At 41.9% G+C, this 27,809-nt stretch overlaps 1 protein-coding gene across 3 annotated transcripts in view; it reads right to left on the bottom strand.

Annotated features, from left to right (window-relative positions):
- LOC122557098 (plastin-3-like) overlaps positions 1-27,809 on the bottom strand; it is a 116,368-nt gene that overhangs the window by 11,666 nt on the left and 76,893 nt on the right. For all 3 annotated transcript variants that reach the window (XM_043704396.1, XM_043704398.1, XM_043704397.1), the window contains exons 6-11: positions 25,064-25,145; positions 20,634-20,799; positions 15,689-15,831; positions 13,451-13,546; positions 2,541-2,736; positions 1,079-1,157 (exon numbers count right to left, since the gene is read on the bottom strand). In XM_043704396.1, the coding sequence (XP_043560331.1) occupies positions 1,079-1,157; positions 2,541-2,736; positions 13,451-13,546; positions 15,689-15,831; positions 20,634-20,799; positions 25,064-25,145 (762 nt within the window). The remainder of the gene's footprint in view (positions 1-1,078; positions 1,158-2,540; positions 2,737-13,450; positions 13,547-15,688; positions 15,832-20,633; positions 20,800-25,063; positions 25,146-27,809) is intronic.

Raw genomic sequence — 27,809 nt, forward strand, 5'->3', positions numbered from 1 at the left:
ATGCTTACCTTCATTGACTGATGTACAAGAACAGCCAGATCTCTTTGTACTGCCCCTTTACCTAACTTGACTCCATTTAGGTAGTAATCTGCCTTCCTGTTCTTGCCACCAAAGTGGATAACCATACATTTATCCACATTAAACTGCATCTGCCATGCATCTGTCCACTCACCTAACCTGTCCAGGTCACCCTGTAATCTCCTAACATGCTCCTCACGTTTCACGCTGCCACCCAGCTTTGTATCATCAGCAAATTTGCTATTGTTACTATTAATACCATCTTCTATATCATTAATATATATTGTAAAAAGCTGCGGTCCCAGCACTGATCCCTGCGGTACCCCACTGGTCACCACCTGCCATTCCGAAAGGGAGCTGTTTATCACTACTCTTTGTTTCCTGTCAGCCAACCAATTTTCAATCCAAGTCAGTACTTTGCCCCCAATACCATGCGCCATAATTTTGCTCACTAACCTCCTATGTGGGACTTTATCAAAGGCTTTCTGAAAGTCCAGGTACACTACATCCACTGGATCTCCTTTGTCCATCTTGAGAGTTACATCTTCAAAAAATTCCAAAAGATTAGTCAAGCATGATTACCCCTTCATAAATCCATGCTGACTCTGACCTATCCTGTTACTGCTATCCAGTAGACAAAGTTAAAAATCCCACAACACCAGGTTATAGTCCAACAGGTTATTTGGAAGTACCACCTTTCGGAGCGCTGCACCTGATGAAGGAGCAGCATTCCGGAAGCTTGTACTTCCGAATAAACCCCTTGGACTACAACCTGGTTTTGTGTGAATTTTAACTATTTTCATCTCAGTAGGACAATTAGAGTACTCTGTATATATCTACATAAAAATGTAACCAGACTCCAACTCAATTCTGGTGACCTGGTGGCTCAGCCTCAAAAAGGGGTAAAAAGTGTACATTCATCGCTCCAATTTCAGGGTGACCTACCTCCTGCTGAAGAAGTGAGTTTAAACTGGTCCCGGTCATCCCAATACCAATACTTGCAATCCAATGACTCAGATTTATTCTTGAACAATTTTTAGATGAAAACATTCCTTCTTACCTATAAAGATGGTTTACTGCTGGATTTACACCTTGTGAATTCATCCAGTTGCGGAAAGTTCTTTCTTCACGGGTTTCACCTAAATGTAAAAAGATGCATCATTTTTATCAAAACAGAATTCATCATTTTCTTTTGAAGCAAATCCCCACTAACATCTCCATGTTACACCCAGATTCTTCATACACACTGATATTTTATAGCTTTCCAAAGTATCTGATAAAATGTTACTTTTGTTCCCAGGATGCAGACAATGTCAGGATTTGTTTGCTATCTCTGGCGCTTGGTAAACAGAATATCGAGCTTTCAATCTGAAGCATTGCTATCATTGTGGAGTTTGCCCATTTACAAATCACGTTGGGTTACATTATTCAAGTATTTCAAGTTGATAACAATGAAATTGCAACTGTGTAAAAATGCACGTGATACGAAGATGGCACCTTGCCCACAGCATTGTTGCATGCTCTCCTTTGTAGTAAAGTTCACAAAATTTAGAAGTTCTATCAAGGAGGTCAACTTTCCAGTCACTTGTGCTCGGTCAATGGTCAGTGTCGATGTTAAGTCAGACATTTAGTCAAAGTTGAACTCCAAGATGCCTTGGTACTAGCAGAGCCAGTGAAGGTCGGTGGTGATATTTAAGTTTTTTTTTTACGTTTCACTGATGGGAACTTGCTTAGGAACTTGCATAACACAAATATGTTACTTGCCATTTCTCAAAGCAAGCCAAAACATTGCTTTGTTGTAGATCAGATGATTTCTTTCATTAGAATAGAAGTTAATGTTAATATTGTTGAATTGTGAACTTACTGCCCCATTCCTCTGTTGCAGGTGTACGCTAGCCACTGGAGACTGGCCAGATTAAGAACTTAAAATAGCTCTAAGACAATTGAGATTATGTGAGGTTGAATGTTGCCTTGACATCAAGGACCATTAATTCCATTTCTGTGTCTGGATTTCCACTTGAGGATTATAGAATTGGACAATGTTTTGGGCTTGTAGATATATCGGATTGTGACCAACCTATTCTTCCTCCCTTATATGTTACTGCCCCAGGGATCTGCCAACAATAAAGTACAAGACTGGAAACTTGCCTTGGACTTACTAATGTGAATCCTCAAGAATAATGATGGCATAGTAAAAGGCTTGGAGGAACTGGCCGGCCATATACCTTTATTGTATACTGACCTCAGTGTGAAATGGATGACCTATCCAAACACATCTATTTCCCACTGACTGATTAAATTCAAATTACCTCTCCCTCTCCCAATACCCACATTTTTTGAGTGCTGGGGTAATAAGTTAAGTTGTGACTCAACATTCTTAAATGAGCCTATGGAGTAATCAAAATTCCAACAAGCATTTTCTGGTTTTGAAAACTGCTTAAGCTTTACAAGTAAAATGGACATCAAGATCCGGTACGCAGTCTTTTTTGAGGTATCTACATGCATTATCTTTGTGCTTTTACCTTCCAGCAGACTCCAGTCAATGTCTTGATTTTCAGGCTTCTGAAGGGCTGGATATTTGTTGAACAGGTTGGCAACAAAAGCCAAGTTTAGTTTTGGGTTTCCTTGGACAACATCTCCTGGAGTAACAAACGCTCTGCAGCCGAGTTTGTCTGCCTCCTGCAACATGTACTCCGCTCGCTTTAGGCTGTCCTTCTCCTACAAGAGAAAACAGAAGTGATTCTAGAGCGTCTATTAGTATTTGTCATCATTTACAGATCTGACAGCATTAAAGCAGCATTAGAACATCCTTTTCTTTCCCCCTCAAGTTATTAGATCTCTTCCAGCATTGATTAGCTAAGGATTTAAGCATTACATGTGGAGATGTTGCACATTGCCATTGTAAGTACGGATAAATGTATATAGGATATCGCCCCAGACACAGATTAAAGGGGATATTGAATGAAATAAGCAAGCAGCATTTCTGTTATTTACCAAAATGTTCAGATATTTCTGTTTTTCTTTACCCAAGCAAACAAAGATATTTCTGATTAAATATAGGGCAACCGTCCTTGGATTTTACCATCCATTAGTTTAAATAGAGATTTTAAAAGCCTGAAGTGAATACACGTTGGAAAAATTAAAAGATTCAGTTACTTCACATACAGTTACCCCAAGGCCCTGTCTATTGTAACTGGTGACTTCAATCAAGCCAATCTAAAGAAGATGTTGCTCAAGTACTACCAGAACATTACCTGCCCCACCAGGGGCCCGAACATTTTAGATCACTGCTACACCACTGTGAAAGATGCCTACCGCTCCATCCCCCACCCTCATTTCAGGAACTCCGACCACAATGCAGTGTTTCTTCTCCTGGCGTACAGGCAAAAGCTCAAGCAGGAGACCTCCTCACGGATACATGTCCAGTGCTGGTTGGAGGAGGCAGAGGATTAACTCCAGTGCTATCTGGAATCGGCTGATTGGACCATGTTCAAACAGTCCACAGGTACTTTGGATGAGCACGCCACCACCATCACAGAGTTTATCAGCAAGTGTGTGGAGGACTGCATACCGAAGTCAATCCTGGTGTTCCCCAATAGGAAACCCTGAATGAATCAGGACATACAGAACCTACTAAAAACCAGGCGTGAGGCCTTCAGATCAGGAGACCCACTCAAATATAAGGAAACCAAATATGACCTTCGCAGAGCCATTGAGACAGCAAAGGACCAACACCGATCCAAACTAGAGACCCAGACAGACACTCGGCGACTATGGCAAGGACTGAATCACATCACAGGTTCTAAAAAGAGACAGTGCAAGATAGCAAACGATGACACATTCCTCCCAGATTGTCTCAACACCTATGCTCGCTTTGAGCAGAATCTTGGTGGAGAGGTAACACCTATTTTAACAAGTCCTGATGAACCTATCCCAATTGTCACTGCATCAGAGATCAGAGCGGTTTTCCTTCGTGTGAATCCAAGGAAAGCGGTGGGACCAGACGGAGTACCAGGCCGTGCACTCAGAGCATGAGCAGATCTTCTCAGACATTTTCAACCTCTCCCTGCAGCAGACCACTGTCCCTGCCTGTTTCAAGAGGGCCAACATTATCCCTGTGCCTAAGACGACTCACGCAGCATGTCTCAATGACGACCACCCAGTGGCCCTAACTTTACTGGTCATGAAGTGCTTTGAAAGGCTGGTCATGGCATTAATCAACCCCAGCCTCCCCACTCCTCATGATTCACTCCAATTTGCCCATCAGACCAACAGATCCACATCAGATGCCATAATCACTTGCCCTTCACTCCTCCCGAGAGCATCTTGACACCAAGAAAAGCTACGCAAGAATCCTACTCATTGACTACAGTTCAGCCTTCAACACTATTATCCCCTCGAGACTGATTATTAAATTTAATGATCTCGGACTAAGCCCCACTCTCTGCAACTGGATCCTCAGTTTCCTGACCCACAGGCCACAATCAGTGAAGATTGGGGACAATGTTTCATCCTCACTAACACACAACACTGGAGCCCCTCAAGGGTGTGTACTCAGCCCCCTACTGTACTCACTGTATACCCATGACTGTGTCACCAAATACCAGACTAATGCCATTTACAAGTTCGCTGATGACATCACTATAGTCAGTTGAATCTCAGATGGCAACGAAACAGACTACAGACAGGAGGTGGGAGACCTGGAAAAATAGTGCACTGAGAACAACCTACTTCTCAATGCCGGCAAAACCAAGGAACTCATTACTGACTATCAGCTGGATGTTACTCATGCCCCCCTACACATTAACAGCACAGAGGTGGAACGAGTGGAAAGTGTCAAGCTCCTGGGAGTGGTCATCCACAACAAGCTTTCTTGGACTCTTCATGTGGACGCACTGGTTACAAAGGCCCAACAATGTCTCCTCCTCCTCAGGCAGCTGAGAAAATTTGGCATGATGGCAAATACCCTTGCCAACTTTTATAGGTGCACCATCGAGAGCATTCTGTTTGGATGTATCACTACCTGATATGGCAACTGTACCATTCAAGATCAGACACGGTTACAGAGAGTGGTGAACTCAACCCTGACAATCACAAAAGCCACACTGCCATCTACAGAATCCATCTACCAGGCCCGCTGTCAAAGAAAGGCCGCCAGCGTTCTTAAAGAACGATCCCACCCTGGCAATGCTTTTCTACAACCTCTACCATTGGGGAGAAGGTACAGAAACCTGAACACACGCACCAGCCAGTTTCAAAACAGTTTCTACCCTACAGTTGTTAGAATACTGGATGTACTTCTCAAACTCTTAACATTCGCCTGTACCTGTGTTTTTATTTTGCCGCTGTTTACCTATTATTTACTTATCTACGCTACTTAACTATGTGATCTGTCTGTATTGCTCACACGACAAAGCTTTTCACTGTGCCTCAGTACACGTGACAATAAATTCAATTCAATTCAATACTTTAGATTTTTTAACAATGATTCAATTTAAATAAATGCTCACTGTTAGAAAGTTTATATTCAGGACTTCTACACAAACTTGAATAAACATTTTGGACATTTCTGAAAAAAAAATGTCAGTCCAGAACTGGCCACTGTTTGCATTAAAAATGGTTTTTTTCTGATGCATGTATAATCTGTTATACAGTAGAAAGGTTGAGTGATCACAATATTCAAGTGACTTTTGCCTGTAGGTGGTGCCAAGCACACAACATTCTGCTGCCAAATGTGACTGTAAAATCAACTGAACTCAAATTCTTAAAGTGGTTCACCACACAATGGCAGTGTGGCATTCTGCAGGAGAACTGCAGACATATTCTTACAAGGAGAAGTTTGCAGGAACATCGGGGCATCGAGACAATGTCCAATCTCAGGAAACTGCGGACTAGCTCATATCATCCCACCATTTGCTTTGTCCAAATGGAACCTTAGCCTTTTTTTTATTTTTGTGTTCAGCTTTTCCAATGTTACATGCAGTTGCTACAATGTTGGCTCATCACCCTTCACATCGAGGGTACTATTTGTAGATTCGGCAGGTAGTTTTACAAACAAGTGCCTTTCCCATTTATCTGAGCTGGGTGCTGGCACTGATACGTTTGTACACTGGCACCATGGCTGAGTTCCAAATACCATCTCCTCCTACCCATCATTTTCAAGAATCTGCAGTACTTGCAAACTAACTGCCCATTAATTACCAGATATTACTTTGCGTGGTGAATTTAACACTGTGTGCGCCTTACTCTCATCTTTGGCACAGAGCATTGATGGCAAAACTAGGATTGTTTTGCCCATTCCTAATTGAACTAAACGCAATGGTTGAGAGTCACTTTCTTGAGCTGCTACACTTCCTTTTCACAGACTGATGTAGGGCTTGGAAAGGGACTTGCAGGAGGTGACGCTCCCATGCATCGGCTGTCCTTTTTCTGTTGGAGGTTATAGGTTTGGAAGGTGCTGTCGAAGCAAGTTTGCTGAGTCCTGCCATGCATTGTGTATTCGGTACAGACTGCTGCCATTGTACTGTTGAAGTTGAATGGAGCGTGTGTTTAAGATGGTTGATGTTGGAGCTGCCCCCATCCAGGCAAGTCAGGGGTATTCTATCACACTCCTAGTCTGTGTTTTGCAGATGGTGGACAGGCTTTGGGGAGTCAGGAGCTGAGCTGCAGAATTTCCAGTCTCGTTTTTTTCCTTTCCATGTTGCCCTCCATTCTTCTCTCTCTCTCTCTTTCTTAATCCAACCTTTCATGCCCTCGGTTTCTCTTTCTGCACCCGATTTAACCACACCACAGTCATTGTTTTGCTTTTTTCCTGATCCTTCAAGTCTGATTGGTTAGGTTTGATCCCTGTAAAATCACCAAGCTGCCAGATGCTGTGGTGCCACCATCATATAGTCACCATCTCTCACTTCTGTCAAGCTGTAGCCCATTTTAAAACAAGAAGTTCAGTGAAAGGGAGCAGGAAAAGAAACAAACTAAACAAACAGGTCAGGTATAACCCAACTCCAACAAACTCTGGCCCAAATAGGTTAAGTCTATCATCCTCACCTTGACAACCAAAAGAAATCCAGGCCGCAATGCTCCAGTTTACACAAGTGCCAGAAAGTTGGCTCCTTGGGACCACTCCATCAGGCACACCCTTCCATTTGAACAGTGGTCTTACCTGCTTCTTCTACCAGTGTGTTAAAGTAACCAGTTAAAAACACAAATGCCGAAAATACTCAGGGGCCAGGCAGCATCGGTGGGGAAAGGAAACAATTTAACATTTCAAGCCAGTGGTTTATTGCCGTACCATCCTCACCTGTCAGCTTTGTGACTGGCTCCTTCAGATCCCTCAAAAACAACCATGTCTCTCTTTAGGTGAGGAAAAGAACCTTTGTGTTTTTAACTGGTTACTTTAACACACTGGTAGAAGAAGCAGGTAAGACCACTGTTTTTTAATGGAAGGGTGTGCCTGATGGAGTGGTCCCAAGGATACTAGATCAACTATACACATAGATTAGAATGAGAGGCAAGTCCAAAAAGATGAACGTTTAAAAAAAAAAGATTTGCAATTGTTGTTGGAGTTGTTCTGAAAGAATAGATGGTTGAATGTTGCAGGAAATGCAGAGGAGGTTGTCAGTAGCATTGATTTTGGTAGCTGAACATTTGATTTTAAGATTCTTCGTTTTGCAGGTTGGCTGAGATTCTGCGGTTGATTCCTTTTGATCAATAAAATTCCAGTATTCATGGTGAGGAAGTGTCCTTTGTTGCCTTGTTCCTTTTGTCTGGTTTGCTCACTTGTTGGCTTCTAGCCCCAAGAGTGAGAGAGAGCCACTCTACCTGCAACACAGGGGTTACTAGGAGATAGATCTTCAACTGTGACCTTCACAGCATGCTAACCCTTGAATGAAGGTTGATTACACATGGCTAAATTAGCTCATTGGCATACTCCAGAATGTCAGTCCCACTAGCACACTCCAGTATAGTTGAAGTTTGCCTCTTAACCTCTGTCCTTGTATGTTCGATAAAAGGGAAAAACACACAATACTTCTGCAGTTTGAGGCATAATCTGCAGAGAAATAGGTTTCTGTTGAATATGGTGTCATCAGCCCTTCATTATTTTTGTAGTCACAAGACATCATAGCCCATTCTGTTTTGACTCCTCTCTTCCTTCTTTGAAGGATTGTTGTTTGAATTTCCCTTCAGTGTCACATTCCATGGTCTGACCCAAGGCCATGACACAAACCTAGAGATGTGTACTTAGATTTCAAAAGGCATTTGATGCCATATCAAAGGTTATTATGCAAAATTACAGTTCATGGTGTATGACATACTGAAAGGATAATGTATTAGTAAAGTACAACAAATTGGAATGCAGGCAGGCATATATGGGTCATTTTCAGGTTTGCAAGATGTGGCAAGTGGTATGCCACAGGGATCAATGCCAGAGCTTCAACTCTTTACAATTTATTTGAATGAAGGGACTAAACATATGTCAGCTAAATGTGCTGATGACAAAGATAGGTAGGAACTTCAGTTGCGAAGACATTAGGAATCTACAATGTGATATAAAGGTTAACTCAGTGGGCAGAAATTTGGTGAGGAGGGCATAAGGTGGGCAAAAATAAATATGCACACTTTGGGTGGAAAAACAGAAAAGCAGTATTTTGTTCAAGTTGAGGGAGGTTTCAGAACTCTTAAGGGGAGAGGGATTTTGATGACCTGGTTCATGGATCACAAAAGGTTCGTGTGCAGATTCAGCAAACTATTACAGGAAGACTGGAGGAGGAGTTGGCTATTCAGCCCTTTTTAACCATTCTAGATTGTGGCTGATCATCTACCTCTACACCACAATCCTACACTCTACCCATATGCCTTGATTTCATTACTAACTAGAAATCTATCAATCTCTATCTTGAAATTTACACAATGACTGAGCTTGCACAGCCCTCCAGCGAACAGAATTTCAAAAGGTGTGCTACCCTGAGTGAAGAGGACCTTCCTCATCTCAGTCCTAAATGGCTTGCCTTTTACATACAGACGGTGTCTCCTTGCCAGACCCCACAGACAGGTGAAACATCTTTTCTGTATCTGCTCTGTCTCTTCCTTTGAGAATGTTCCGGAGTATCAAGGAGATCGCCTTCTTTTAAACTGAGAATGAGACTGGGCCTGTGGCTCCAATCAGTCCCACTATCCCAGGGATCAGTCCGGTGAACCTCTCATGTACCACCTCTACTGTAAGTATAATTTTTAGTGGGAGGGCTCTTGTGGCATGGCGGTAGAGCCCCTACCTCTGAGGCAGGAGGCCTGGATTCAAGACTCTCCTGCTCCAGAGGTCTGTCATAATCTTCATTGGACAAAGGGAACAGAACTGCTCATAAGCTCCAGATATGGTCTCATCAGTCTTCCATGCAAAAGGTATTCATGGTGAGGAAGTGTCCTTTGTCGCCTTGTTCCCCTTTGTAAATTCATGCTGATTTTGTCCAATCAGGAAATTTTTGTTTTAAAATATTCAAGAATCTCATTACATATACAGGTTGCAACATTTTCCCTACTATCAATACCAGTCTGATCAATGAGTAGTTTCTGGTTTTCTCTCTTCCCCACTCTTCTTAAACAGTTGGGTTAGGATTAATTTCCTGATTTATAACATGCCCTACATTACTACGACTGTTTGGTGGACTTTAAGGCACTTCCATCAATGGTTCCTATCCATCCTGTTTCTTAGCACCAACCAGGTTCTATATCCTGTTTTTGCGATTGGGGATAGAATGTCAGTAATACAGTGATCATGCCCCTAATTATAAAACTACCTCATTTCTTTTTCATCTATCCCTCCTAAATGCTGAGCATCCTTTCATATTCAGTTCTCAGTCTTGGATACCATACAGCCACGAATCCATTAATAGCAAATAACTCGCACCTTTCACTTCTGCTCGTCATTAGTACACTATGTTGTTGTAAAATAGGCAAATTCTAAAAGGTACATCAAGTGTTATTTTTTTAAAGGAGAATGGAATGTAAAAGTATGGCTGTTTTGTTGCGGATCTATAGTGTATTAATTCGGCCACATCTTGAATACAGTGTAAGTTTTGGTCAACTTGAGCAATTCAGGAGGAGGCTCACTCAACTGATACCTGTTATGAAGAGGTTATCTAATGAGGAACAGATGAACAGACTAGGCCTGTACGTAGTTCCATTCTCGTGCAATCTCATGTTACAAAAATAAATCACACAATGGCCGCGCCAATTAAACTAATGGGGCCAGAATCGCGTTACAGCCAACACAGGTAAGGAAAATTCACGTTCGACAAATAATGGTCAAAATTCTTCAATGGCGTTAAAGCCAATTTATGTTGAAGAAACATATTATATCAGAACCAACTGTATCCCTTGGAAATTAGCAGAATGAGTAACTGAAACACAAAAGATCATGAGCAGACTTATGAAGTCACAATGTCATAGAGTCATATAACATGGAAACAGGCCATTCGGCCCACTTGGCCACACATGATCTTATAAGTCTCTATTCAGTCACCCCTCAACCTCCTATAGTCCCCTGAAAAAGAACCAGCTTTTCCAGCCTCTCTCTATAATTCTAATTCTCTAGTCCCAGCAACACCTTGGTAAATCTTTTCTGAACCCTTCCCATTTAATAATATCCTTCCTAAAGTACGGTGACTAGAACCATTCACAGTGGCCTCACCAAAGTTCTGCATAGCTTCAACATGACATCACAATTCGAACACTCAAAGGGCTGAGCAGTAAAGGCAAGTGTGCTAAGTGCCTTCTAAACCACCGTCTCCCTGCCTGCAGTGAAAATTTCAAAGAATTATGTACTTGAACCCCCCTGCTTGACAACACTACTCAGAGCCCTACCAGTAATTGCATTAGTTCTGTCCTTGTTTGTTTTACCAATACCTCTCAGTTATCTAAATTAAATTCCATCTGCCACTCCTCAGCAAAATGGGCCATTGGATCAAGGTCGCGTCGTACTCTGACATAACCTTTTCCCTATTTACTACGAACCATGCCTCCTCCATTCATATCCAATTATAGGAGCTTATATTTTCTATCAATTTATATAAATCCACACTTGACCTGAGGTGGGGGTAGTGAGGGAAGGGGTATGAACTGGGGGACATAGCTAAAAATAATGCATATCCCATTTGACAGAGAAATGTGCATTGTATTTTCCGCACCACTTTGGCAATTGACAGACTTTCCAATTCTCTTCCAAGGAGACTCGTGCGGACAGGCTCACTGAATACTTTTAAGGCAGAGATAGATAGATTCTTGATTGACTAGAGACTCAAAATGGGGTTAGCAGGAATACAAAACTGAAGCCACAGCCTTACTGACTGGTACAACAGGCTACAAATGGCCCCTAATTCACATCATCTGATCAGGGTGTGGTCTCTGGATACCACTCTTCCACCATCTCCTCAATTGTCATTGAGGGAGATCCGTTTGTACATATAGTTGCACTTGCAGAGCTAAATATGGGAAGAATTTATTCTGAAAGCAAAAATTAAATACATATCTGGTGACTTATATTACTTATAAAATGGTTCCCAAGTGGAATTCATTCTTGATCATCTTTCACTGGGGTGATGGGAGAGTCTATCCCTTATAATAGGTACAGAACTATTTAGGAAATAGTGAGTCTTAGTGACAATCAGATGATCATCCAAAATTTGACACTATAGTGTCACTGATGGTGGGACAGGTAACCAAAACTGTGATTAAAGAGATAGGTCTTAAGCTAAGTCTTGGGGGATTTGTGAGAGATAGACAGGTGGAGGGGTTTAACAAGGGCACTCCTGAGCTGAAGGCCCAGATGCTGTTGCTGCAAGGGAAACTGGCATATGCACAATCATTCACCGTCTATCCTGCCACAAATTATACTTTCCCCATCAGCACGGTGGCTCAGTGGTAGGCACTGCTGCCTCACAACACCAGGGACCCAGGTTCGATTCCAACTTTGGGCGACTGTCTGTGTGGAGTATGTACATTCTCCCCTTGACTGCGTGCATTTCCTCTGGGTGCTCAGGCTTCCTCTCATAGGGCAAAGGTGTGCAGATTAGGTGGATTGTCTATGCTAAATTGTCCCATAGTGTACAGAATGTGCAGGCTAAGTGAGTAGCCATGGGGAATGCAGGATTACAGAAATAGGATAGGGGAGTGGGCCTGGGTGAACTGCCGTTCAGAGGGTCAGCGTGGACTCAATAGGCCCAGTTCCACACTGCAGGAACTCTAGGATATTCTAATCCATGTACATCTTCCAAATTCACTTTCAATCTTAAAAACAGCCTAACGGAAATCAGTTTTAAAACTTTCTTGCTGTCTTTGTTGAGATGAGCCAATGGAGCATGTGACAAATATGTGAAAGATGATTAAATGCTATTTTTCATGGTTTGGAACTGTGGGAATACAAACAGGGCTAGTCAATCACTCTGACGTGAGTCACATTGAAGTGATTGAACACATTTTTATAGTTATTTCACTCCCTAAGGAAACCTATTTCAGAATAGCTTGCTCTACCAAGGAACTGTTTCATCATCAGCATCAGGTATTTCTGTAGGGTCTGTCTCCATGCTGTATGACTATGACTATAACAGTAAGCCAGCTTCTAGACACCAGTGACAATACAAGTGATTTCTGACCTTGTGTATACTCTACTCAACTCTACAAGGAAGAACTATCTTATTTCAAGATGATGCCCATCAGGATAGTGATTGAATACACAGCAATGCATTTTAACAATCAGAAAAGTTGCAAATGTGATGCTTCAAGGATTATTTTGTTTGTTCGCTCGTTGAGTACTTGCTTGACCCAGGATGCCTGAAGAATCTCTTTTACACTTCTTAAGGTAAGTCAGAGAGATCTTCCAAGGCTCCCTCAGAAGGTAGCCAAGGCCTCAGTCCAAAATGCTCCCTCTGTAGCGAGGGTACACATCAGCACAGAAATGCCTCATTCCTCCTCAGCACAGCAACTCTTAGCCAAGAGAAGACTCTCACCCATCATGGTGGAGAACAGAAACCAAAAACAATCCTTACAAAATTATTATTAGCCAATAAAAACAAATTAAACCTGATCAAATATTTCCTTCTGCATTTTCGCAGCATTAAACAAAATTAATTCCAACAGTAAAATCTTTACTAATTTGTCCTTGTATCTGGGCATTATGCATTTTCAGATGTTAGAATGAGTGTTCTAGAGGTGTTAACTGTCTGAACAGATAAGCAAATATTTCAAGGCAATAGAATGCCTTAAAGTTTATTCGAGTACGTCCTCCTTAGGACTCTTATTTCAAGTCTAATCAACAAAGCACTCATTATTAATATGATATTGCATAACATAAGGATTGTAATATCTAGTAACACTAGTGTATTTGGAAATGATTTTTCATCTGTTTGGAGCATTATACTAAGTATTCACTGGTACTTACATTCAAACCCCACATATTGATGTCAACACGTGGTTCACCTTCTGTATTGCCTTTTGGTGAAATCTGATTCAAAAGATGGAAGTAAGCCCTTGAATCCTGAAAAGAAACAAAGTAGGTCGCTTATAAAGACCATTCGCATTGCAAGTAGATGGACTGAAGATGTAACAAGGTGATTTAAAGTGACACCATTTATGAAATATGCTACGACGAATATGCACATATTCGGGATCAGGCTGTGCCAAAGTGCTTCACAATTACAAAAGCAAATTCAAGGGTCGTCACTGCTTTCCATTCAAGAAACACAGCAGGAATTTGCACATGACAAGCTTACACAAACAACAATGTGTTTTAATAACCAGAAAGGGTGCCATTTAGTAATGGCTGGAGGACTGTCTGGTGGAGGTGGACGTGGGTGTTCATTTGTCGAGGATACCTGTCAGAATTTCCTTACACCTTACTGCAAGGTTATTGGATTATTTCAACCCACCTGAGAGGACAGCCTTAGACATTGTTTGAATGTCTCATACTCCCTCCATGCCATATTCAAACATCAGCACAGATTACATTGAGGAACTTGAACCCATAAACACCAAAGCAAAGTTGACATCTCCTGCATCAGGCCAAGCTGAAAGTGTTCAAATTGAGTTTGTTGGAGCAAGGAGGACAATGCTGGTAAAAGCTGGGCCAAGGAAACATTAACTATTGAGTTATAGTGGTCCATATCTTCATGGGAAGTAAATGACTCAATTCCAAGAAAACGTTTGAAGAGGTGCAACCCAAAACATTATTTACAAACCACAAGATTGCAGATTTTTCTTCATAATCCAAAAACGTTTGCAAACAGAATAAACGACTGGAAAAAGATCAATGTTTAATCAAAGGTATTTAGATAATAATCACTAGCCTCAATCCTCTGACAGCAGTCATTGAGGGAGAGAACGGGTAAAGGACAGTCTCTTTTAATTCGTCTACCTTCCTTGGTTAACTATTCAGGCAACTCAGTCAGAACACTCTGAAATCTCCAACTCTAAATCAGGAGTGGGAATATTCTCCCCCCGCCCCCGCATCCCCACCCCCACCCCCCACCCCGCACAAAGGGTTCTGGATCTAGGGTAGCAGTCCATTGGAAGCTTCAACTTCCTGAGCAATTCCCATGGTGTCAGATGCATCAAGACTTCCGCATGGCCTTGACACACAACTCCAGTCAACACTGCTGTAATGGTGATCTTCCTATCAGGAGATCTAAGTCATAGGATTTGGAATAATGGTTATTAATTCACTCATCCAGTCAGAAAAACATTCAATACTGATTTATAGAGTCAGATAGTGGGAACAAAAACTCAGAAATAATTTCAAAGTATATGATGGGACACAGGCTGGATGGGGGGGGGGGGAAAGGGGAGAAACTGTAGATAAGTTAAGTTACAATATGGTTTTTACTAATGAGAGGATAACATCATTGGCAAAAGAGCCAGAGGGAAATAAGTAAAGAGCTGTTTTGTTTAAGAAAAAAAGTGAGTAACTTCAAAACGAAGTTGTCTGGTTACAGGCCTTCCCGCCATCTACTCTAACAAAAACATACACTGCTGAATTGCTGGTGGCCTTAGAGAAATGGATCAGAGTATGTGGACATGATATCACAGATTTTCTTAAGACATACAAGCAACAGGAGAAGTAGTAATCCTAAACACGAATCCATAACATTGATCAAGATTAGCATCCAGTCTGCAAAATGCCTTACTCAGATGTCTAAGTATTACAAACTTGCTTACAAAGAACAAATTTATTATATATTGTACCTCCTGTAGTACATTACTGCACCTTCAGTTCTTGAACCATTCCCTCAAAATAGTTACAATAGAAAGCCCCACCCTTTTAGTCACCTCCCAAAACTTCATTAAGTACATCATAACCAATACTCAACCTTTTAAATCTAACCGAAGAACTTGGAAAGCAAGACAATTTGAAAAGCTTCAATATTTAATCAAAGATGCATGCACTATAATTAGAGAATTCAGATATATAATTACTAACTCACTGATAAATGGGAAATAAGCTACTCTGCTGTAAAATCTACACCCCAAATAATTACTTCAATTAAATTTAGAGTAATATCCATCAGATTAGCACTCACACGAAAAAAAGTTAACATTTGCAATTGCTGCTAATCCCAACCTGCACACAATTAAACCCAGAAAAGGATCATTTTCCACTTCATCATTCTGCAGCTGATCATACCTTAATATCGGAGTGGAAGTTGCTGATTTTCTGGCAGCCTGCATTCTCCAAATGGTAATTAGCCCATCGTAACAGCAGCTCCTCTGGAGATAATTTCATCAGATCTTCCAGACTCTCTCCATCACGAAGCAAAGCAACCAGTGCTGGAGTAAGCAGATTCCAATTAATATCAAGAAATTAGTTCTCTGACAGGCTTCATTAATTGGTTCTGTGTGAATGCCAAATATCAATGTAGAACCTAGTGTAGATCAGAGCTGAAAATGTGTTGCTGGAAAAGCGCAGCAGGTCAGGCAGCATCCAAGGATCAGGAGAATCGACGTTTTGGGCATAAGCCCTTCTTCAGGAATCACTCAAGAAGGGCTTATGCCCGAAACGTCGATTCTCCTGTTCCTTGGATGCTGCCTGACCTGCTGCGCTTTTCCAGCAACACATTTTCAGCTCTGATCTCCAGCATCTGCAGCCCTCACTTTCTCCCAATGTAGAACAGAGACAATACTCTACATCAACACTGATAGCAAAGTCCCCTCCACCTTTTGTTGACTGCGCTCTCTGCAGTGAAGAGGCCACGAGATTGCTCTGCAGCCTCATGTACTCCTATTTTAAATCACTACAGTGGTTGAGCATAACCTGTTCATTGGCTGTATGGTATGTTCAAATTGTTGCACAGCTTTACACCATGTACTTAGAGGAAACTGATTGCTAGGTGTTAATAGAAATGGTCTACCTCCTTTCTTTGCAGCTTATCTAATCACGAGTCACATGCCAAGTGGTTACTTGAACATAGCGATCTCTCACATGAATCAGCCCACAACACACCCAAGCTCAAGGCAGTGAAATTTCAAATAGTGGTATGATTGTGGAGGGACAGGCAGAGTGGATGATGTGTTCTGTTAAGGAGTTTGCCCAAATTCAATCCTTTAAATGGGTTCAGTGTACAGTCAACTGGGTTAATTGCCAAATGTTGGTGACTGCCCTCAATGTGACATTCATACCTCATCATTCCTCCTCTTACACTACTGCACCTCGAGACTTTAAATGTCCTTAGTGCAGATGACTAATTACTTCTGAACAGTAGATTTTCTTTGAATAGAATAGAATCCCCACAGTGTGGAAACAGGCCCTTTGGCCCAACAAGTCCACACTAACCCTCTGAAAAGTAACTCACCCAGGCCCATTCCCCTACATTTACCCCTGACTACTGTACCTAACCTACACATTCCTGAACACGATGGGCAATTTAGCACGGCTAATTCACCTAACCTGCACATCTTTGGACTGTGGGAGGAAACCGGAGCATCCGGAGGAAATCCACGAAGACACAGGGAGTGTGTGAAAACTCCACAGTAACCAGAGGTTGGAATCAAATAGAGGTCATTGGTGTTGTGGGGCGGCAGCGCTAACCACTGAGCCACTATGCCCTTGTGTCACAAGCCCCTCCTCCAGCTAAAAAGGGTTTTTTAAACTGAGGCTTTTTGTGTTGAATTTGGAGAAGCCCAGAGTAGATTTACTAACAGGTTATTTCACTTACCAAACACCATTCAGATGCACTGTCTTTGACAGCACCACTGTTTACTCATGGAATCCTGCTAAGGGCAAAGAGACCCCAGGAATATGTTAATATTAGCTTCATATGGACAAGTCTGGAAACTACCATTTTAATATGAACAATACATTTTGACATTTTTAATTTTGAAATCTAAACCTCTAACCTTGTCTAAGTTTCACTGATGCAAGTAATATGCTGGTTTTGATAAAATGCATAGGATCACAAACTGTACTGTAGTCTGGGTTGTTACTGAAGTTAACACACTGTACAAACCAGATTTGATTAGTTGAAATACACATTGAGACTCATGTTCAAATTTTGAACAATCCTTACAATAGCTATCCAGTCCTCTCCCTAACTTCTCAAAAACAAAACCCAAGAGAAGGACAGATGCTGGAAATTAGATACAAAAACACAAATTGCTGGACAAACTCAGCATCTGTGGAGAGAAAGCAGGATTAAAGTTTCAGGTCCAGTGACCTTTCTTCAGAACACGTTTTGTTTCTATTGTTAATCTCTTCCAGTCCTACAAGGACCCAGATATTTGGGCTCCTCAACCTCTGACCTTTTTATGCATCTGATTTTTACTGTTCCACCATCAGGATCCATTCTATCAGCTGTCTAGGCTCCACGACCCTGGGAATACCTTATCCAGCTTTCTTTCCTCCTTAAAGTCCACTGCCTTCACTGAACGTACTAATATTTCCTTATATGGCCAAGTGCCAATTCCTACTTGCATTCATGGATAAACTAATATTTTAAATTAACACACACTGCAGGGAAAATGCAAGTCAAGTTTAAGTAAAGCTGAACATTTGATATTGCATCCACCATTACAAAAAAGTCTTATTATAGTCAATGCTCTGGTACAGATTATTCATTGGGGTTGTATACTGAAAACAATTCATGTCACGGTAAGCCATCACTAATGGAAAAGCAATCAATCAATAACTTCAGTATTCACCTCAAGATGACACTTAATTGACCTTCACATAACGTGAGGTGCACCAGGTCAGGCCACATGTCCGAGTGTCTGTTTGGAGATGACAGGAATATTAAAACTAGGCAGTTTGTCAGCAATAAAATAGAAACAAATGATGCCATTACTTTGCTCTGTTCGTGCTATGAGAAAGTGAGGACTGCAGATGCTGGAGATCAGAGTCGAGAGTGTGGTGCTGGAAGAGCACAGCAGGCCAGGCAGCATCTGAGAAGCAGGAGAATCGACGTTTCAGGCATGAGTCCTTCATCAGGGATAAGGCTCGCGGGGCTGGTGGCTGAGAGATAAATGGGAGGAGGGTGGGGCTGGGGGAGGGTGGGGAAGGTAGCTGGGAATGCAATAGGTAGATGAAGGTGATAGGTCAGAGAGAAGGGTGGAGATAAGGTGGGGGCGCGTGAGGAAGGGAAGTGAGGAAGCTATTGAAATCCACATTAATCCTGTGTGGTGGCAGGATCCCAAGACAGAAGATGAGGCGTTCTTCCTCCAGGTGTCAGGTGGTTAGGGTTTGGCGATGGAGGCGGCCCAGGACCTGCATGTCCTTGGTGGAGTGGAAGGTGGAATTGAAGCATTCAGCCACAGGGCGGTGGGGTTGGTTGGTGTGGGTATCCCAGAGATGTTCTCTGAAACAATCCGCAAGCTGGCGAACTGTCTCCCTGATGTACAGGAGACCACATCAGGTGCAATGGATACAGTAGATGACATGTGTGGAAGTACAGGTAAATTTCTGTCAGATGTGGAACGATCCTTTAGGGCCTTCGACAGAGGTGAGGGGGAGGTTTGGGCGCTTCCTATGGTGGCAGGGGAAGATGCCGGGAGTGGGATGAGGGCTGATGGAGGGGGTGTGTGGATCTGATAAGAGTCGTGGATTGAATGGTCTCTCCAGAACTCTAATAGGGGTGGTGAGGGAAATATATCCTTAGTGGTGGGGTCTGTTTGTCAGTGGCAGAAGTGACCGAGGATGTTACGATATATGCTGAGGTTAGTGGGGTGGAAGGTGAGGACCAGGGCGTCTGTCCTTGTTGCGATTGGAAGGGGTTGGGATCAAGGGTGGAGGTGCAGGAAGTGGAAGAGATACGCTGGAGGACATCGTCAACCATGTGGAAGGGGAAATTGCGGTCTTTGAAGGAGGCGGCCATCTGGGATGTTCTATGGAAAAATTGGTCATCCTGGGAACAGGTGGGGCAGAGGCGGAGGATTTGGGAATAAGTGATGGCGTTTTTACAGGAGGTGGGATGGGAAGAGGTATATCGTCATTTCCCTTCCCCCCCACCTTATCCCAATCCCAAGCCTCGAACGCAGCACTGCCCTCTTGACCTGTCTAGCGTCTTTCCCACCTATCCGCTCCACCCTCCGCTCTGACCCATCACCTTGTCTCCCACCTTCACCTACCTATTGCATTCCCAGCTACCTTGCCCCCAGCCCCACCCCCCTCCCCTCCCATTTATCTCTCAGCCCCCCGATCCACAAGCCTCATTCCTGATGAACGGCTTTTGCCCAAAATGTTGATTCTCCTGCTCCTTGGATGCTGCCTGACCTGTGCTTTTCCAGCACCACACTCTCAACTCTATTGGTGCCATATCTTCCCTTATTTCCAACACATGTTGAGGACCTCCAAAACCAAGTGACAATTGCAGTGGCTTCTTCTATGCTGACTCCTGAAAATAGCAAGGACTGGACTTTTGATTTGGGGCACTGACATTAAGTATAATTTCAAATGACACTAAGCTGTGGTGGATACAATATGAAACTGTAAAATAGAATGTTATTAGTCATGATATTAGGCTGCCTTTCATCTCCCAGTCTTGAAATAATCAGTTTACGTTCTGTATCACTAGTGACAGTTGTCCTTTACTCCTCACCTCCCCAGAGGCAGTGTGGCAGTGAAGGTAAAGTTAAAGCTAGCACATTTTGAGAAGATTTTTAGCTCAGGTTGAGGTTCTGAACATAGGTTTGCTCCCTGAGCCAGAAGGTTCATGTTCAGACGTTTCATCCCCATACTAGGTAATGATATCACCAGCCCAAGCAAGCCTAAACACAAATAGAAAGTGGGCTACACCACCAGTGCTTCATCTGGAGGCTCACTGATGATGTTACCTAGTATGGTGACGAAATGTCTGAAAATGAACCTTCCAGCTCAGTGAACAAATCTACATCCATAAAGTTGAAGCTTTTCATTTTGCACACTCCTGGACAAGGTCACAAGAAACAGCCTTGAGAACAAAAGACACCAGTGATTCTTAAAAACAGAACATAGAGAACTGCTCAATTAAAATATCTCAACTTCCTATTGGAGACTAGTTGTATGGAAAACTACAACTAGTATTGTATTGTCGTGTTGATAACCATTATTGGGGATGTTGACCACAACCAACTATCCCCATCATTTATTAATGGGCTCTTACCTTCATTTTTACTGAGTTCAATGTCAGCAAACAGCCCAATCTTGATAATCTGCCACAAAAGTCCCAAGACCAAATGGGGCTTTCCTTCTCTCAAGTCTTGTGCGCCAATGTTGACAACGTGACAGCCAATGGCAGAGGCAGAGTTTAGAGCAAGATTCAGATTTTCCTATGTGAACAAAAACGATCAGATATCTTCTCAATGTGTACATTAAATCCAGAACACCATTTAGTGCTCAACTGTTCGGAGGTTAGACATGGCACATTGATGGGGTACAGCATGAAGCTGGGAAACAAACTTATGTCCACTATCTCCAAGACCATCCTTTCATTTCATTGCTAAGATAGGACTCAAGTGGAGGACAGATCCTTAACAGAATCACTGTGCTGGGAGAAGATCAAACTATCCTTAATACCATAGTTGGTGAATGACCTGAATGATGCATGACTGCCCTTACATCTTCAAATTAATGACTTTTGTTGACAACAATTCACCCATTTGTGATTGCCTGCAAACAATTACCCAAAATGTAAATATATAGCATAAGAGTATGGCTTCCTCAACTTGTTTTCCAAAGTTCATTTCAGAGGTTGATCATGTGGTCATGGTTCCAGGAACAACACCAGACACTTGCCCAGTCTGTCTATAAGGAGCAGAGAAGCCAAACTCAGGTCACTTCTCAATTGAATGAAACTACCAAACTAAATAGGTGACTACCTTGCATTATGTCTTTGTTCCACAAATCAATTAGCTTGAGAATACACCATGGACAAGATCCAGCCCTATTCTCCCAAACCTTTCAGCTTTTAAGAGGCTGCACTGAGTATTTAGTTGATAGCCTTAAGAAATCTGATGATAGTAACATAAATAGATTTCACTGAGGCTTAAATGATTACAAAACCTTGTCTTTGGCTGGGTTTGGCCCTGTACATATTTTACAAGATTATACTCCAGCCAAAATGATAAGACAGTGAAGGAATGTTTCTTACATACTCTGTTTGAAATCAGTACATTCCTGATGAAGCAAGAACACAGTAATGTTTTAAGTAAATCTCACTCAACAACGTTAACTTGCATTTATGCAGCATCTTTAAACATAGCAAAATATCAGAAAATTCCTCAGAAATATATCAGAGAAAACTCAATACTAAGTCAAAGTAGGCAATATTAACAAGAATGGCTGAAAGCTTGCTCTAAAAGCATAAGGGATCTTTTGCTTTACGAATGGAGAAATGGAATACAGAGGCAAGCAACTTAACTCTTTATGAAAACCTGTTAGGCCCCACTCTGGGGTCTATTTTTTTCCATTCAGAGTACCATGTTTTAAAGCAGATTTCAAGATCTGAGCACAGGGATTTTGTGCTCAGTTTCCGTCATTCTTACAAGAGATGTGGGTATCACTGGCAAGGTCACCATTTGCTTCCTATCTCTAATTGCCTATTTTAGACGGTAGTCTAAGTCAATCACAGTGTCATGGCCTGGAGTCACATGCAGGCCAGACTGGCATACTTCCTTCATTTAAGTTCATTAGAACATAGAATATGATAGCACAGGACCATATCTATGCCAGCCATGATGCTATTCTAAACTAATCCCATCTGCCTCAGATGGTCTGTATCTCTGTATTTGCTGCCTGTTCATGTGTCTAAATGCCTCTTAAATATTGCTGTTGTATCTGCTTCTACCACATTCCCTGGCACATTCTCGGCACCCATCACCCTTTGTGTAAAAAATAATTGCCTCACACATCTCCTTGAAAACCAACCCTCCCCACTCCCCGCCTCACTTCAAATCCACTCCCCTTAGCATGTTGAGAAGTGGCAGATGGAGTTTAATTCAGGTAAATGTGAGGTGCTGCATTTTGGGAAAGCAAATCAGAGAAGGACTTATACACTTAATGGTAAGGTCTGAGGGAGTGTTGCTGAACAAAGACCTTGGAGTGCAGGTTCACAGCTCCTTGAAAATGGAGTCGCAAGTAGATAGGATAGTGAAGGCGGCATTTGGTATGCTTTCCTTTATTGGTCAGAGTATTGAGTACAGGACTTGGAAGGTCATGTTGCGGCTGTACATTACACTGATTAGGCCACTGTTGGAATATTGCATGCAATTCTGATCTCCTTTCTATCGGAAAGATGTTGTGAAACTTGAAAGGATTCAGAAAAGATTTACAAGGACGTTGCCAGGGTTGGAGGATTTGAGCTATAAGGAGAGGCTGAACAGGCTGGGGCTGTTTTCCCTGGAGCGTCGGAGGCTGAGGTTTACAAAGTTATGAGGAGCATGGATTCGGTAAATAGGCAAAGTCTTTTCCCTGTTGGGAGTCCAGAACTTGAGGGCATAGGTTTAGGGTGAGAGGGGAAAAATATAAAAGAGACCTAAGGGCAACTTTTTCATGCAAAGGGTGGTACGTGTATGGAATGAGCTGCCAGAGGAAGTGGTGGAAGCTGGTACAATTGCAACATTTAAGAGGCATTTGGATGGGTATATGAATAGGAAGGGTTTGGAGGGATATGGGCTTGTGCTGGCAGGTGGGACTAGATTGGGTTGGGATATCTGGTCAGCATGGACGGGTTGGACCGAAGGGTATGTTTCCCTGCTGTACATCTCTATGACCTGGGAGAAAGATTCTGACTATCCACCCTACCCATGTCCTTAATATTTTATACTTCCATCAGGTCACTGCTCAGCCTTATTAAGGAACCAGACTGCATTTTCTAACAGGGTTATATTCCTGGTTTATGAACGAAATTTCAATCCCACTGGCTGCTTTTGTGGGATTTGAACTCACTTCACCAAAGCACTAAACTGGGCATCTGGGTTAACATCCTAATGACGTTACCACTGTCCCACCATAGACTGAAGTGAAAGGCTGAGCTTCTTCCTAAAGCAGAAAAGATTGTGCGGAGATTCTGTTTTTGAAAAGAGGTGTTCAGTCAAGAGTTGTTTTATAGAATAAAAAGGAGAAACTATTTCTAGTAACAAAGGCATCAATAACCAGAGGACACTGATTTAAGGCAACTGCAAAGGCAACTCGAGGCAACATGAGGAAACCATGTTTCTTGTTCCCAGCTTGGGAACAAGCACTTTGGATTGAGCAACTTGCTTCTGAACTGTAACATCCCTCTGCTGCGAAGATTTCAACAGGTAGGTTCAGGAGAAAAAACAAAGTTGTCAGGAAGGAATTCCAAAGTATAAGCAATTGAAACGCACCAATAATAGGGCAAAGTAAGCTAGGACTGCACACACTGACAGAGTCTATAATGGGTAGGAGGACTGGGAGGAGTGCAGAGTCAGGTTCAAGCAGCTAAATGCTTTCAGAAATGAAATTTCAAAACAGCTACAAAATTCATTTGTTGACAAAGAAACCTTTGTTAAAATGGTTGTGCTCTATGCCATTGGATTGCTGTGATTCCTATGTAGGTAGTCTGTCAGAGCCTATACACTATATATTGGTACAAAGTGAAACATTACACAACACCAGGTTATGGTCCAACAGAATTATTTGGAAGTACTAGCTTTTGGAGCGCTGCTCCTTCATCAGGCAGCTATGTTGGTACAGGCAACAGGTGACACTGTACTGTCCACAATGAAGCAGCATACAGGCTCCTGTAACCCGATAGAAATATCTTTTGAAAAGAAGAATCCTTTTCATCTTCTTTTAAGAAAAGAGGAAGGGGGAAGGATTGACAAATCCTCCGCAGGTACATGGTGTGACTGAGTGCCATGTTATTATCTCTTGTGTACAACGTGAGGACAGATTCCTTAGCTGATCATTCTTCATCAACACAATGAATATCACAACACCCTCCCTCCAAATAAAGAGTGGGCCACCAGACTGCAATGTGGAGTATGTAACGAGAATGTTGGAAGAGATATTGCCTGGTAATAGCTGAATGCGTGGCTACAAATCTTGAGGAATACTGTGTGTATCTGTGACTGAGTTCTGTTGCCATTGAAAAAGTGGCAATTGATCAAACATTTCGCAAGTTACGAACCTGAAAAGATTTACAAAGCCTGGTAATTTGACCTTTATTGAGAATGGCAAAAACAATCATAGAATTTTACTCATAGGAGGCTACTGAGCCTAACTCTTCAAAACAAATAACCATTTGGTGCTATTACCTTCACTTTTGCTTCAGACCTACAGTTAAATGATAAAAAGAACTCAAGACGATCCCTACCCAGGTAAGGCTTTATTTGCAGGAAAAAAACAAAGATCTGACTGATCGGGTGAAGGATTCCATGACTTGACCATGTCCCAATTCATTCTATTTTTTACTTGCCTCTCAAAAATGAGGAAAGAAATTTCAATTTGTAAGTAGAAACTGAACAAAGTAGGAAGAATCAACTTTTCCAGTAAAGTAGTACTGCATTTCCAAACACAGAATTCCATTATCCCTGAAATTATTTACTGTGGTAATTATTAATCTGTTACCTGAATAGTGAATGCTGTGAGCTTTTTCTTGTTGATAGTTCTTTCATCAATTGTGTCAGGCACAGACAGGTTAATCATTTTGCTGGAAGTGAAGCAGGAGAACATTATTAATGGGAGACCAAACTTATCATCTGACTTCTAAATAATACTACAGTTGAGAGTAGCTGACGGGCTAGCATGCAGAGTTTAATCCACAGAGTGTTTATGTCAACAAATTCAAACTTTTAAAACCACCCTGAATATCAAAGCTCATATCATTTCAGTTCCAGGTAGCTTCATCAAATCATCTGAAGTATTCACTTGCATTTGAACCTCTATCGTTGGTGAGGAGTTCTGTTGCTGAAGTCACTAAATTGCATTACTTTCCAGCTGATGTTCCAATAAATGACCACAAAAGCTGTCCATGTCTCTGGTTTAGTTAAATCCTCTAAGGGAGAGCACCCAGCACCCCTTTCCATTCTAGCCTACACCTCCTATCCCAAGCCATACTGCAGACTCTTGATACTCTCTTAAGTGGTCCACTACGACCTCTGCAGGGCAAGACAGAGCAGCATATAACATCGCTTTTAAAATCACAAAGAGATTTTCTTAAAAAAGAAACTCACTTTAGATCAGACTGAAAAACTGCTTCTCAAATTTAGCAGTTACAAAAAGCAAGGAGGATGAATTTTTGAGGACTCCGATGACACTGTGCAGCATCCTTAATACAAACTTAGCAGACAGTGGCAATAATCAACACGGATGATAGTATTCGAACAGATCGGAGATGCTCTCCACCCGTAACAACCATTTCACTGGGCTACAAAGTTCATTTTACTTTGCAAGTTTGTCAATAAGCTAGTTCCACTGGTCAGAGTGTTGCAATATTTAATTGGTAACCACTGGGGTCAGATTCTGCATTTGCTTGAACTGGAATGGAGTTTGTCCCTATCTTGGCAATGAGCGTCAATCATAAAATGATACAGCACAGAATGATTTACTTTCCCTAAATATTTCCAGCAAATTGCTCCAAATGCCGGAGTGATAAGGTAGATGGAGCTAGATGTTTGCACCATGGTCTTGCCAAAACTTTTGTTTCACTTGGGATAATAAGCACAACTCTCAAATAGCATTGTAAATTGACTCTTCCAGATCCATAGCTCATATCAACCAGATGGCTAACTAGCTTTGTGAGGTTCCATGTCAAAAATTTAATACATGTAAATGCTGGATCTCAGTTAAGTGTCAGATGGCAAATCTTTGTACAGAGAATAGCAGACTCAGATTCAGTAGATGATGAAGGGGGCACTGAGTCTCTGCATTCCTTCAAGCAAGAGAGGACCCTGTTTCTAGAGACAGACAATGTGATTCAGTGAACAGAGGTTCAGATGAGGAGTCACAAAGAGCGTCAGTTTTCACACCTGGACAAAATACAAGAAAATATGTCAAAGTGTGGCACTGGAAGGGCACAGCAGGCCAGGCAGCATCCGAGGAGCAGGAGAATCAACCTTTCAGCAGGAAATACGGTCACAGCTGGTCTGACTGGGCATGCAGTCGACTCTCAAGTGCCCTCTGAATTAATTGAGCAAATCAGTTTCCAGGCTAAATAAAGAGGAGCAGCGAATGATGGATGCTCAAATCCCATGAAAAGAACAGTGAGCACACAAAAGTCATCTTCAGCCAAAGATAGCTGGTTCAGAAGAGCAGAATCATTCCTGCTGCTGTTATGCTTCACTGGAAATCAGGCCCCACTATTCCTGGATTCATTACAAAAACTAAAGACTTTATAAAGTATATAGAATTCTCTTTTGGATCTAGCTCAACCAAAAGCAGAGACCATATTATTGCATTTAATAAGGTTTACTAATTGCCACAAGTTAGTTAGTTTTAGCTGCAAATAAACAATTATGAACTGTATACATATAATCTACTGTCTAAAACTCTTTACGAATCTACACACTCAGGTGTTATGCATGGAGACAAAGACTAGAGGGGCAGTGCAGTGGTCCCTGCCCACAGCGTTTGCAGAGATGTGTTTTTTCAATGACCAGAATACTATTTCTTGATCTTCCTGCTCCAGGTGCTTTCACTTGTTTACAGGAGGCACAGAATGACTGGTTCCCACTTACAAAGGTCTCTGACTTATTCATTTAAACTCACAGCTAACAGCAGCTGATGAGGGGAGATAAATTGGCCATGATGCTTATAATGCTTCGATCACAGCTCACCTGTAACTAGACTTCCCCTACTACTTGCACAATTAGTTGTGCAAACAACACTCACAATGAGAGTCGGCTAACTTGCTTTTAAAAAGTGCAACAGTCCCTCAATCCTTGGCTTTTAAACTAATTCTTTTTCCAATTCAATCAACACTGAAATATATAGAGAAAAATATTTTTAAAAATACACTGTGCTGAGGCCAATACAGTTTTGTGTTAACCACCAGGCAGAACAATGGTAAGAACAGATTTTCTGTTTGAACAAATGGAATTTGTAGAGACTTCAAGATCAAAGACTCAACAGAGGATGCCTGGCCATAGCAAGTGCGAGTGATGGTTCTCAGGAGATCGACTTTCAAAAGGGTATGAGGTGACCTACCATTGTGTGGCAGAGAGAAAAGGGCCACGCTTTATAGCAGAATCCTATCTATAAGACTGCACGTCACTGAGTGTAGCATAATGGAAAAACATGTCTTGGGATTTTCCGTTCTGTTCATTAGTCGATGGGGCAAATACATTTCCTGTGGTTTAGCAAATTAGACACTTAG

The sequence above is a fragment of the Chiloscyllium plagiosum genome, chromosome 15 (assembly GCF_004010195.1).
Source record: "Chiloscyllium plagiosum isolate BGI_BamShark_2017 chromosome 15, ASM401019v2, whole genome shotgun sequence".
Taxonomy (NCBI): domain Eukaryota; kingdom Metazoa; phylum Chordata; class Chondrichthyes; order Orectolobiformes; family Hemiscylliidae; genus Chiloscyllium; species Chiloscyllium plagiosum.